Consider the following 14,168-nt stretch of genomic DNA (forward strand, 5'->3'; position numbering starts at 1 on the left):
GCCCCTACAGTGCCAGATACATACATGCCCCCACAGTGCCAGATACAGAAATGCCCCCACAGTGCCAGATACAGAAATGCCCCCACAATGCCAGATACATAAATGTCCCCACAGTTCCAGATATGTCCCCACAGTTCCAGATACAGAAATGCCCCCACAGTGCCAGATACATAAATGCCCCCACAGTGCCAGAAATGCCCACACAGTGCCAGAAATGCCCACACAGTGCCAGATACAGAAATGCCCCCACAGTTCCAGATACATAAATGCCCCCACAGTGCCAGATACATAAATGCCCCCACAGTGCCAGATATGCCCCCACAGTGCAAGATATGCCCCCACGGTGCCAGATAAATGCCCCCACAGTGCCAGATAAATGCCCCCACAGTGCAGATATGCCCCCACAGTGTCAGATAAATGCCCCTACAGTGCCAGATAAATGCCCCCACAGTGCCAGATAAATGCCCCCACAGTGCAGATATGATCCCACAGTGCCAGATAAATCCCCCCACAGTGCCAGATAAATGCCCCCACAGTGCCAGATAAATGCCCCCACAGCGCATATATGACCCCACACAGTGCCATCCATACCCCCCCCCCCCAAAGAAAAATACCTGCGGCGCTGGGAGGGAGAGGAGTACTGCTGTCCGGGTACGGAAGGGTGCGGGCGGGTGCAGGTCCGGGTGCTGCAGGTCCGGGTGCGGCTGGCAGGCGGGCGGGTGCAGGTCCGGGTGTGGGCGGGTGAATGCAGGTCCGGGTTCGGCCAGGCGGCCTCCAAAGCGCTTGACGTTAGCGCACACAAGAGTTCAAAGACAATGCTGCACAGGGCCGGCTCCAGGTTCGAATATGGCGGCGCCAGCGCGCGGCGTCCATTAAGGGTGTCGCCCTGCGCGGCCACTCTATTTGAACATGCCTGGAGCTGGCCCTGCTCCCAATTGCCCCCATCCACCACTGGACACTGCGCCCCATGGGTGGGACAGTCCCAAAAAAAGGGACTGTCCGCAAAAATCAGGGCAGTTGGGTGGTATACATACACTGTACAGATACTGTATGCACACACACACACACACACACACACACACACACACACACACACACACAAACACACTGCATATACACTGCACAAGCATATACACACACACACACTGCACACACACACACTCACACACACTGTTGACACATGAAATAGCAGACATTAGTTTTTTTTAGGTATTTCACGGGGTGGGGGTAATTTCTTACTTTTAGCCTCTTAATTGACCCTCAATTAGTGTACCGCATTGTTCGCCATGCATCGGACAAGTTGCCTCTCTTCACTACCGCTACGCTCAGCACAGGTTACCACTCTCCATTCCCAATCGTAGTCCACGTGGATGATAAAGTATGAACAAGTTCTAAAAATGGAAATATTGTAAAACACTCAAGTCGACCATATGCTGTGTTGACCGTTGGCATGTAGACCTTTTCACCATGTCGATCTAATGCATTTTATTATATAGGTGCGGGATCTTTTATCCAGATTTCTGTTGTCCAGGAATTTGAGAAATCCAGAAATGATAATTACTGCATCTGACATCGATGGTCGATGTTTTGAAGTCATCTGTGGGAAGCCATTGCTGTTTGAGCCACCAATTTGTTGGTGCATGCGCGGGACATGGCGCACTGTACACACGAACACCCCTGAGTACGGACTTCCGCCGCTAATGAGCGGTATCAGGCCTCCCACATCAATGGCCGAAACACTCGCCATTAGTTACAGACCGCCTTAACTACAAACCAGCGGTGGTTAACGCCATCCCTACTATGGAGTTGAATAAGGCGGGGAACGCCCGAGGACGCGTGGGGAAACTCAGGGATACTTTCTATATGTCTTTGAGTAAAGCACGGTGCAACAAATGATAGAACCCTATTCCGAGCATTACAGATCACAGAGCCTAAACACGTACAGTTAATACATTTTAAAACAAGACGCTGATTGTGCATTTTCTATTGGACCTAAACAACACAACATTTCTAATGTGGACGAATTGATATTGTACGTTTTGTGGAGATACTGGGGGTCATTCCGAGTTGATCGCTAGCTGCATTTGTTCGCAGTGCAGCGATCAGGCTAAAAAATGGCAATTCTGCGCATGCGTATGCGGCGCAATGCGCACACGCATCGTACAGGCACAACGAACGATGTAGTTTTGCACAGGGTCTAGCGATGCATTTCAGTCGCACTGGTGACTGCAGAGTGATTGACATGAAGTGGGCGTTTCTGGGTGTTAACTGACTGTTTTCAGGGAGTGTGCGGAAAAACGCAGGCGTGGCAGGAAAAATGCAGGCGTGGCTGGCCGAACGCAGGGCGTGTTTGTGACGTCAAATCCGCAACTGAATAGTCTGAAGTGATCGTAAGCGCTGAGTAGGTTTTGAGCTACTCTGAAACTGCACGAAAAAACTTTGTAGTCGCTCTGCGATACATCCGCTCGCACTTCTGCTAAGCTAAAATACACTCCCAGTGGGCGGCGGCATAGCGTTTGCATGGCTGCTAAAAACTGCTAGCGAGCGATCAACTTGGAATGACCCCCACTGTGCAATAGTTGTCTCTCCACGTCCTTGTTGTATAAACTCGTTTTACAATCCATATCTAATGCCCTCACTGTGTCTTCCCTAGAGCATGGAGAAATTGCCTATAAAAAATCTTCTGAATGATAGCTTGAAAGTTAAACTTTATTTGTGATAAAATTGGGTAAAACTTCCAAAACATTATGTATCTGACACTTATCTTTTCATCAGCACATTGCGAAGAGATCTTTTATAATCCACCTCCGACAGTAGCTGCGCATTAAGGGGTCTAGTGACAAAGCGGCGACATTTGCACGCCAACTCTTCTCGCCAGGTTTGACCGCAAAATTATAAGTGGCCTTAATATTAGGTGCAAAGTGCGGCCTATTTGCATTTAATATTAGCGTTGTTTTCATTTGTTAGGTCAAGGCCGCAAAGAGTTAGGAGCAAATCCAGCGAGAGGGTTCGGACCTGCGTTGGGATGAACCGTAACTTGCTATAAGGGATGTAGAAACATTTCTGTTGCATGCACGGAGGGCAATGGCCGCTTTTGCACATGGGACACAAATATTGGGCAGCTCTGGGCCTAATTCAGTCCTGATCGCAGCAGCAAAATTGTTCTCTAATGGGCAAAACCATGTGCACTGCAGGTGGGGCAGATGTAACATGTGCAGAGAGTGTTAGATTTGGGTGGGTTATATTGTTTCTGTGCAGGGTAAATACTGGCTGCTTTATTTTTACACTGCAATTTAGATTTCAGTTTGAATACACCCCACCCAAATCTAACTCTCTCTGCACATGTTACATCTGCCCCCCCTGCAGTGCACATGGGGGGTCATTCCGAGTTGTTCGCTCGCTAGCTGCTTTTAGCAGCTTTGCACACGCTAAGCCGCCGCCTACTGGGAGTGAATCTTAGCTTATCAAAATTGTGAACGAAAGATTAGCAGAATTGCGAATAGACACTTCTTAGCAGTTTCTGAGTAGCTCCAAACTTACTCGGCATCTGCGATCAGTTCAGTGCTTGACGTTCCTGGTTTGACGTCACAAACACGCCCAGCGTTCGCCCAGACACTCCCCCTTTTCTCCAGCCACTCCCGCGTTTTTCCCAGAAACGGCAGCGTTTTTTCACACACACCCATAAAACGGCCAGTTTCCGCCCAGAAACACCCACTTCCTGTCAATCACACTACGATCACCAGAACGAAGAAAAAACCTCATAATGCCGTGAGTAAAATTCCTAACTGCATAGCAAATTTACTTGGCGCAGTCGCACTGCGGACATTGCGCATGCGCATTAGCGAGTAATCGCTCCGTTGCGACAAAAAAAATAACGAGCTAACAACTCGGAATGACCCCCATGGTTCTGCCCATTAGAGAACAATTTTGCTGCTGCAATCAGGTCTGAATGAGGCCCTTTGTTCTTACACTGCAATTTAGAGTAGACCAAAGATGCGCACCTCTCTCAACTCTAAATCGATCTACACTAAACCTGCCTGATACAGCTGTAATTTCTGTAACCGCTTTCCATACATCAATCATAGCGGCCGATCATTTCTGGCCTAACAAACCGCCCAATAGTAAATATTCCCCTATATTATAGATCATTTTAAATAAGGACCTTCGTAGGAATGGACGCTCAAACAGATGTGTCACTGTGCTACCCCAGATGTAGGTGACCGGATCTTATGAAATAACACGGAAATGCTGTAATCTAACATGTCAGCATATGCAAACTGTCGACATGCCCATATTGTCGACATATGATACAGTATGTTAGCATAGTGACTATCGACTTAATGTACAGAACTCAGGAACAAACCGTAATGAGAGCCACATTGTAACCTTGGTCAAGTCGAAATACATTTTCCTGAATTTCCTATATTTGTGCTGTGTACTATAATAAATAATTCAAGGACAGGACACGTAGTTATACAAGTGAGAAATGGTCTATGGGGGTCACTCAGACCCAGCCGCTGTTGCACGGGCTCACACATTGCACACGCAGCCGCTCCGATATACAGATATATATATATATATATATATATATATATACACACTTTAACATAATACATTAAGGGCAACATAATTTCGGGCCGGGAGAGCGGCAGTACAGACAGAACGACCTGTTACACATTACATACATGTGATGGAAGGAATCTCTATAGCACACGTGGGACAAGACAGAGACGTATCTAGTGTACACTGTATGTAATAGTAATCAAATAATTAAAGGTTGCACGATTAAGGTTTCTCTCACCTTTTTCGTGGCCAGATAAGAATTGTTTCTGTACCGATATCTCGGGATCTTTGATGAAATAAACTTGTTTATTTCGAACACAAATGACAGTAGCTGATAAAACAATAAAAAACCAAATCCCAGCAGGTAGATCACAGACATCTAGAATAAACTGTTACTCTACAATGCCTGATGGAATGTAATCTCCAGGATGAGTCAGGTTACATTTAACAGCAAGGGTTCATTTTGTTAGAAGACTGGGGTTTGGGTTATGGCTTGACTGGGGCATTTAGGGCCCACCGGCGGAATGCAGTGGTAGGGGTCCATGTTAGGGGTGTGGCCAGTCTGCAGATGTGGTGTGGCCTGCCACCTCATTGGTTTGACTAACCATTAGAGAGTGCAACGTCTGGGCCCCTTCATAAATACAGTATATACAGTAAATTCAGCTGCTGCATGTATGATAATGTACCAGATTAATAACAGCAACGCACCGTAGAATATACACCTTAGTCCATTATAAGGTAACATATGTATAATGTATAATTCAAGTGCACAGTCTGGAAACTGATCCTTAGAGCAGAAGGTGGGGCCCCAGGCAATAGGGCCCACCGGTGGTTTCCCCTGTACCCCTGTGAGCCAGGCCAAGCCCGACTGTATGTGTGTTCAGGGTGTGGTTTTGTGCTGTACACTACTGTTTCCTGAACTGGGAGGGCTCTTGTTTCCGCGGACGTTACCTCCCTCTTTATCATTTTGTTGATTGTCGGCTGTATTATTGCGGGAAAGAACAGTAGCAGTGGCTGTCTTGCTTTAGGTCTTAAGGAGCTCTACTTACCAGTATGCAGACTAGGCCAATTCTAACCTACTGGGGACAGCGGCACCTCTGGTACTGGTGGGCTTTTTGCGTGTCATTGGGGGGAGGGGGGGGGGAGTTTGGATACCTTGAGTTGTTGGTGATGCAGCTAGGTGTCTCCCATCTAGGCATTGAGTTTGGTGATGGACTAACAGTTGGCCCTCATCTAAGCCTTGACTTCGGTGATAGGCTGGCAGTTGGCAACCATATACTGTAGGCAATGAGTTTTGTGATGGGTCAGTAGTTGGTCCCCATCTAAGCATTGAGTTTGATGATGGTCTGGCAGTTGGCCCCCAGTAGGCACTGAATTTGTTTATAGGCTGGCAGTTGGCCCCCATATACTGTAGGCAATGAGTTTGGTGATGGGTCAGCAGTTGGTCCCCATCTAAGCATTGAGTTTGATGATGGTCTGGCAGTTGGCCCCCAGTAGGCACTGAACTTGGTGATAGGCTGGCAGTTGGCCCCCATATACTGTAGGCAATGAGTTTTGGTGATGGGTCAGCAGTTGGTCCCCATCTAAGCATTGAGTTTGATGATGGTCTGGCAGTTGGCCCCCAGTAGGCACTGAACTTGGTGATAGGCTGGCAGTTGGCCCCCATATACTGTAGGCAATGAGTTTGGTAATGGGTCAGCAGTTGGTCCCCATCTAAACATTGAGTTTGATGATGGCCTGGCAGTTGGCCCCCAGTAGGCACTGAACTTGGTGATGGGCTGGCAGTTGGCCCCCATCTTGGCATTGCGTTTGATGATGGACTGGCATTTGCCCCATCTAGGCAATAAGTTTGGTGATGGTCAAGCAGTTGACCCCCTTCGAAGACTGGAGTTTGGTGATGGGCTGGCACTTGGAGCCTATTTAAAACTTGAGTTTGTTGATGGGTTAGCAGTAGGCCCCCACCTAAGACTTGAGTTTGGTGATGGGCTAGCAGTTGGCCCCCATCTAAGACTAGAGTTTTGTGATGGGCTAGCAGTTGGCCTCCATGTAAGACTTGAGTTTGTTGATGGGTTAGCAGTTGGCCCCCACCTAAGACTTGAGTTTGGTGATGGGTTAGCAGTTGGCCCCCATCTAAGACTTGAGTTTGGTGATGGGTTAGCAGTTGGCCCCCACCTAAGACTTGAGTTTGGTGATGGGCTAGCAGTTGGCACCCATATAAGACTTGAGTTTGGTGATGGGCTAGCAGATGGCTCCCATATAAGACTTGAGTTTGGTGATGGGCTAGCAGTTGGCCCCCATCTAAGACTTGAGCTTTGTGATGGGCTAGTAGTTGGCCCCCATCTAAACCTTGAGTTTGGTGATGGGCTAGCAGTTGGCTCCTATCTAAGACTTGAGTTTGGTGATGGGCTAGCAGTTGGCCCGCATCTAAGACTTGAGTTTTGTGATGGGCTAGCAGTTAGCCCCTATCTAAAACTTGAGTTTGGTGATGGGCTAGCAGTTGGGCCCCATAGGCATTCGGGAATTGTATGTTTGGGGCTGGCAGTTGGTACCTATTTAAGCCTGACTTACTGTAAGACTTACTTCAACAGGTGGTGCACTGTATGTACAGCCATTCTTTCTTTGCCAGCATACCCTTCCCCCTTTTATATATAAATAAAGCTGACCCTTTTCCCCGCCAATATGTCTCTGTGTTTTTATTTTAGATAAATGTGTTCACTTGCTGGGACTACTTCTAAAATGAATTTCGTTGGCTTGTTACGGTTTCTCACATTTTCAGTTCGGATTTCTGTGAGCTACCGGTTAGAGACATGGGGCCTGTTTCAGTGCCGTACACAATCCGCGTGCAGCGCCAGCGTTCATGGAGTTGAGTCGTTTTTTTGCAAATGCGCATTTGTGAACATTTTTGAAGATCCCCACAGCGCACGTGTTACACAGAGCGTATGCACAAAGGTATCAAAAAGGTGGTGGAAAAGCGACTGGGAGGGGGCTAGTAGCGCACGCAAAAGTGGCCTATTATGGGAGTGTCGTGGGTGTCAGTGCAAGTATCTGCGTTCCCAGACGGACAGCCTCAGGCATAGGAGGCCATAGGCAGATGAAGACTCCGCACTTGCCAAAGGGCAGCTGCATGCTCCGATGGTGTGACCGATGGTGGTATCTAAGGATGCACCAATCTGTATTATAGCATGCATGGATGCTGAAAATGCGCGTCTAAGGCCTTGCACGGATGGCCACATGGATGTACAGAAGGGAAGAGTCTGTGGTGGCATCTGCACAGTCGCAAACAAGCGGCACTTTGTGTTTTAAGGGGAGATGTACTAAGGGGGTCATTCCGACACGATAACACGCTGCACTTCTTCGCAGCGGTGCGATCGGGTCGGAACTGCGCACGCGTGTCATTGCCCGGCGACGGCTGCGATGGGCAACGATGCCGGGAACGAGGAAAGTGGTCGCAGCGGCGACCGCAAGAAGACTGACAGGAGGAAGGCATGTTGGGGCATCAACTGACCCTTTTCTGGGAGTGGTCCAGCAAACGCGGGCGTGTCCAGGCGTTTGGAGGGCGGATGTCTGACGTCAAATCCGGGACCTGCATCGCTGGATCCGTCGCAAATGGTAAGTAGGTCTAGGGCTGGTCTTGTTTTACGTGAAACTTTTTTAGCATAGCACGGTGCACAAGCGATCGCAGCCCTGCAATGCTAAAATACACTCCCCCATAGGCGGCGTCAGGTTGATCGCACGAGCAGCAAAAAGTTGCTACGTGCGATCAACACGAAATGACCCCCTGAGTGTGATAAAGTGAGAGAGATAAAGTAGCAGCCAACCAGCTCCTAACTGCCATGTTACAGGCTGTGTTTGAAATATGACAGTTAGGAGCTGATTGGTTGAAAGATTACCTCTCTCCACTTTAGCACTCTGCAAGGCTTAGTACACCTGCCCATTCGTTGAATACAGTGAAATCATCCCACAATGGAAAAATACTTTCCCACAGAGCTCTCCGTAATGACAAAATGCTAATTATCCAGCTGCAAAAGTCCTCTCTGACCTGTGACAACAAATGAGACCCTGCGTTCCTGCGGCCTCTGACCATGAACATGACTTACTGTCTTGCCCAGTAGAAACATTCGTCCATCTGCTGTAGGTATCCCCGTACGCATTGCAGGCGAGGATCCTGACTTCGTACGTCGTATACGGACTCAGATCTTTAATGGTATACGTGAAGGAGGCGCTGGGACCTGAGAACACACTACAGAGGCAAAATAAAATAATATTAAATTTTTATTCCGTACATGATGGTGTTACTATTATTATAATTATTGAAACACCGCACATAACTATCTATTTACCGGGACAAAACAGAGATGAAAAGCGAGTTACAATTCTGCTTACTCTGTGACTTTGTTGGTGGAATCCGTGGATCTCATCTGGAGCCGATAGTGGGGTAGGCCAGGGGCGTTATTGCGAACTGGTGAAGACCAGACAACCTGAAGACTGGTCGGGTTGGCAGATGAAAGCCTGGGAGGCAGAACGCCATCTGGAGCTGCCGGGAAAACATGGATGAATTAGAGCAGAGAAAACTGTGCGGAACATATGCTGGATAACATTGAAATGCTCCGTATACTGGAAAAGCTTCTCCTCAGGATCAACAGCAATGTTATCATGGACCGTTTAATTTAATGTTTCACTGCTGAACTGCCTCCGTACCAAATCTTATTTCTGCATTACCACGGGGCGAGCAGGGTTACCATAACACTAAAAATATATCTTTACCTATAGCAACAATTTTATTCTTCATGCAGATAAACCTTACTTTTATGGTACATAACGTTTACAAGGCAGCGTGCAAACTAAGCAAAGAGTAAATATATGATGTATATTATGTGCCCCCGGAAAGTCTGTCCTTTTTTTTTCTGTCCTTCTGTTTCCATTTCAAGATACGGCTACCAAATGTATAATTAAGGATAACATCTGTGTGACAGTACGGAGCGAGCGTACTGTAATGCGTGATGTGCGCGGTACTGAGAGCGGGTGAGTGCAGGGTCAGTACTGGGATTATCGGCAGGGCTGCGTGATCTGCGCGGTACTGAGAGTGGGTGAGTGCAGGGTCAGTACTGCTGCGTGTGCCCATATGCAGGATAGCTGTAGACTATGGACTCAGTAAGAGCTGCATACAGTATTCTGCTTTTTAGCAGAACTTGCAATCCTTTGCCTCGCATGATGGTAGCCGCCCATCGCAGGGCAAAGCCGCGCAGCATGCTAACCGCCGTCTCCCATCTGCAACCTGCACTAATTGTGACCGCGCCACAATTAGTGCGCGGTCGCAGAAATTAGGGAAGCCCCCTGACGGCGAAGCCTGACTGCGGCAACAGGAGGCCCACCGCCATCTTTTTGATCGGAGCAGCTGTGTGTGACATCAGGCAGCCACCACGATAACTCCGCCGCCACGCACCCGTTTGGAATACGCCGCCCTGTGACGATCCATCTCCGCCTTGGAAACGGAGCGTTTGCGCCCCACCAATGCCTCTGCCTGTCAAACAGGCAGAGGCGTTCGCAAATACTGCGGGGCCCCCACAGTAAATGCAGCCGCATGCTCAGGACGGGCCCTGCGTATGCGCCCGCATCATTTGCAATCCAACCTGAATGAGTTCCTATGTGTAGTGAGAGGGCATGAGGCTAGGAACACGTTCCCGCAGAAGATGACATGCAGATACAGAGGCAAGGATTGCATCATACTAAATTGCTTTTGTGTTGGGCATGGATAGTGGTGACGGAGACGTGGTGATGTCATCAGTCCAGGAAGCGAATTTGGATTACAGAAGGACGGCAGGGCTGGTGGCTACTGTGAGGACCAGGGATCTGCTGTATTCATGCGCTGTTGTACATTATGTGACTGGTTCTTGATGATCACAGAGTAAAGTTTGCAGTTTTAAACATGCGTCACTATTGTGCGCCTTCCATTGTCTTCTCTTCTATGCACAGAAAAATTGGCCTCTGGGAACGGGCTGTTCAGGAATGCAGCACCACAAAAACGGACATACTGTAACCTGGAATTTATATTATATATATATATATATATACAGTATATATATACTGTATATATACCATTGATAGCGCAGAATAGGATATTATATTTGCATATATATATATATATATATATATATGTGTGTGTATATATATATATATATATATATATATATAGTATACACAGACGCAGGGTGATTCAAAAGTCGCAGTACACCCTTTTGTTTCAAAAACTGTGCAGGAAATGGGAGAGCTGAATACCCAAGAAAGGTATGGGTGAGGTGGGCTATCTTTTAGGGTATGTACCGAACATAGGCGTCATCTTGAAATCGGCCATCTTGAATCTAAGTCAGTTTTTTCAAATGGAAAGAGGGTCGTGTAACATGTCAAACAACATCAGAATTTGCTGAAAAGTTTATTGCTGCAGACAGATATGAAATAGCAGCTATGGTTCAAAATTGACAACACTGCAAAACTGCTACTGCCGACGATCGCATTCTGGGGGCCGCTCAACACAGGGCAGGGCCGTCCAGCGTGCTAATGGCTGCCAGTGATGCAACCACAATTCAATTGCGTTCGCATCACTGGCCCCACAAAATAAGTGAAGCCACCTGGCTGCGAAGGCAGGCGCAGCGCAGGCATCTAACCTGTCGCAGCGACCACGTACGATGCCACATGGCCGCCCCAACACTGGCCCGGGCCCGCCTACATTCCTGGTTCCATGCCACATCCCTAGCCGTACCACAAACACCTTTCCCTGCCAATCACGCAGAGGCGTTCACATCAATGCGATGCAATTGCATTTGCCAGTCCGCGCGTGTGCAGAATGGACCTTATGCCTGCGCACTGGTCAGAAAATCAGCATAATGCGATCGCATAAAGATATAGATTCTCTTTACATTTGTTATTTACTGCAACAAAATTACCAGCATTTCATGCACCAAGCAACATTTTGGGTGGTCTTCAGTTTGCCGACTGTCGGGATCCCGGCGCACAGTATACCGGCGCCGGAATCCTGACAGCCAGCATACCAACACTTTTTCTCCCTCTTGGGGGTCCACGACCCCCCTGGAGGGAGAATAAATAGCATTGCGCGCCTAGCGCGCCACCGTGCCCATAGCTTGGCGAGCGCAGCGAGCCCGCAAGGGGCTCATTTGCGCTCACCACGCTGTTGGTATGCCGGCAGTCAGGATCCCGGCGCCGGTATGCTGGTCGCTGGGAGCCCGGCCGCCGGCATACCATACTACACCCCAACATTTAATGTACGCTCGGATGGACTATGTGACTGTACCTGTAAAATGATGGGTGTATTACTATATGCACTATACAGTCTGTCCATATATCTATATATCTATATATATATATGTGTATATACAAATATATATATATATACACATACAGTATATGTATATAAAAGTTACAGTTACTTGGTGTAAATAAGTTTCTCATGGAACCGGCTCTGCTACGCGATGCGCATTACTTAGCCGGTGAATGTGGTTCTCGATGCACTTTCCCCAGAGAAGGCAGAAAATGAGCTCCTGACATAGACTGTGTTTGAACTCTGTGTATTTCCAGATTATTTATTTTGTATCTCTCGTGTTCATGAAATATTATCCACACACAATTCCTCTGAGTAACTGTCAGGCCGTTTTTGCATCTGCCAGAGCGGATCCCGGCACGATTCCCCTCTATCAGTGTACAATGAAGAGCGTTGATGAGAAATGAAAGTCTACATAGTGAAGTCGTAAGGGGTGTACTTGAGAGATGCAGATAGTGGCAGGCTATGAATACACATACAATAAATAGCACCACAATGTGTGCTCATGATAAACTGGGTCATTCCCCGAATATCTTCTTTCAGAGTTTAATATAGGAATCAGTGCTGAAATTGAGTTGTGCCAACAAATAATTCAGGTGCCGGCTGCATATTGTTGCCGAGAGGCCGCCGCACATTTTTTTCAGCAGATTTCCATCAGTAGCGGTTCAGGCTGCCGCTCTGCATGACGAGGAGGGGAGATGGCAGGAGATATGCGACGATCAACTTATTTCTTTATTATTTATTATCTATCGCATCGTGCGGCGCCATAGTTTATGTATATATATATATATATGTGTGTGTATATATATATATATATATATATATAGGGTTAATGGTATGCTTTAAGCACCTATTAGTGCAGATCAAGATACGTGACTTTCAAAGAAAAGTGTTAAAGTGTTGTAAAGTGAATAAATATTTTGGGAAAAGACTTCTAATCTGTGTCTTCGGTCACATGACCACCATAATGCCAGGGTGTGCTGTACCTAGGAGGGTATCCGTTCACATGGTCGACCATGTTATGGTCGACAGTCATTAGGTCGACCACTATTGGTCGACATTGACATGGTCTTTTGGGGAACTTTTCCATACTTTACGATCCACATGGACTACGATTGGAACGGTAAAGTGTGCCGAGCGAAGCGGTAGCAGAGCGAAGGCACCATGCCCGAAGCATGGCGAGCGAAGCGAGCCTTTCATGTGTCGACCATGTGTCCATGTCGACCATGTCAATGTCGACCAATAGTGGTCGACCTAATGACTGTCGACCATAACATGGTCGACCATTCATACCGGAATCACCTAGGAGCGCCACCATAGACAGATAAGCTTTTATCATTTTGACCTTTATGCATGTGTGCTATTATCTGGTATTTGTATTTGTTACTTATGTTTCATATTAAAACTGTGTTAAACTTGCATTTAGTGGTGGCAAAAGAGATTATATTTGGGATTGCTTTCCCCCACCCACACACACAGTTATCTCTCATTTGTTTAAGACAATGCACACGACGTTCTCTACGTTTGTTTTCTTTTATATGTACCGTAGTGATATGGTGGTCATGTGACCAGAGACACAGATTAGAAGTCTTTTCCCGAAATATTTATTCACTTTACAACACTTTAGCACATTTCATTGAAAGTCACGTATATTGATCTGCACTAATAGGCGCTTTAATCATATCATTAATCCCAACACTTATGTGTGACTCACAAATACACACTTTGATATTTGGTTGGAGCAGCCACCCATATATATTAAATAGGGAGTACCTTCTCTAATTGTTTCCATATGAAAAAATTGTGTTTATATTTCACGTGGGGTTAATTTTTTTTACCCCTGCGCTTAGTTCTAACAAAAATTATTATATATTTCATACATAACTGATAGATATATCTGGACTTTACTATATGTGGAACCTCTTTATTAGGACACTGCTTCATTTTCATTTCTGTCTCTTTTTGCCTTTCTGCCTTAGTACTGAGGACTCTTAGTGTAATCTAGCTTAATATATATTTACACACAAATTTGTCTCCTAAGGGTCTGGCCATATTACTACTCTTTCTTTATCCCCTGCTACATAATCTCAGCAGATGATTAACCGTTGCTATATAGAGTTTTTGCAGCATTGAAGTTACAGGCTCAACCTTTCGGCACTCAGGGAGTGTAACGCACCCCTCTGGTTGAATTAAATGTCCTTATTGATAGTTATTTATTGGTACTATTAGTATTCAATACATGCTGCTGAGATTTCGTGCAGTTTTTAGTAGG

At 46.7% G+C, this 14,168-nt stretch overlaps 1 protein-coding gene across 1 annotated transcript in view; it reads right to left on the minus strand.

Annotated features, from left to right (window-relative positions):
• Window positions 1–14,168, minus strand: part of USH2A (usherin) — a 1,656,840-nt gene that overhangs the window by 546,533 nt on the left and 1,096,139 nt on the right. The window contains exons 41-42 of the mRNA XM_063919430.1: window positions 8,947–9,097; window positions 8,661–8,803 (exon numbers count right to left, since the gene is read on the minus strand). Coding sequence (XP_063775500.1) covers window positions 8,661–8,803; window positions 8,947–9,097 — 294 coding nt within the window. The remainder of the gene's footprint in view (window positions 1–8,660; window positions 8,804–8,946; window positions 9,098–14,168) is intronic.

The sequence above is a fragment of the Pseudophryne corroboree genome, chromosome 4 (assembly GCF_028390025.1).
Source record: "Pseudophryne corroboree isolate aPseCor3 chromosome 4, aPseCor3.hap2, whole genome shotgun sequence".
Classification (NCBI taxonomy): Eukaryota; Metazoa; Chordata; class Amphibia; order Anura; family Myobatrachidae; genus Pseudophryne; species Pseudophryne corroboree.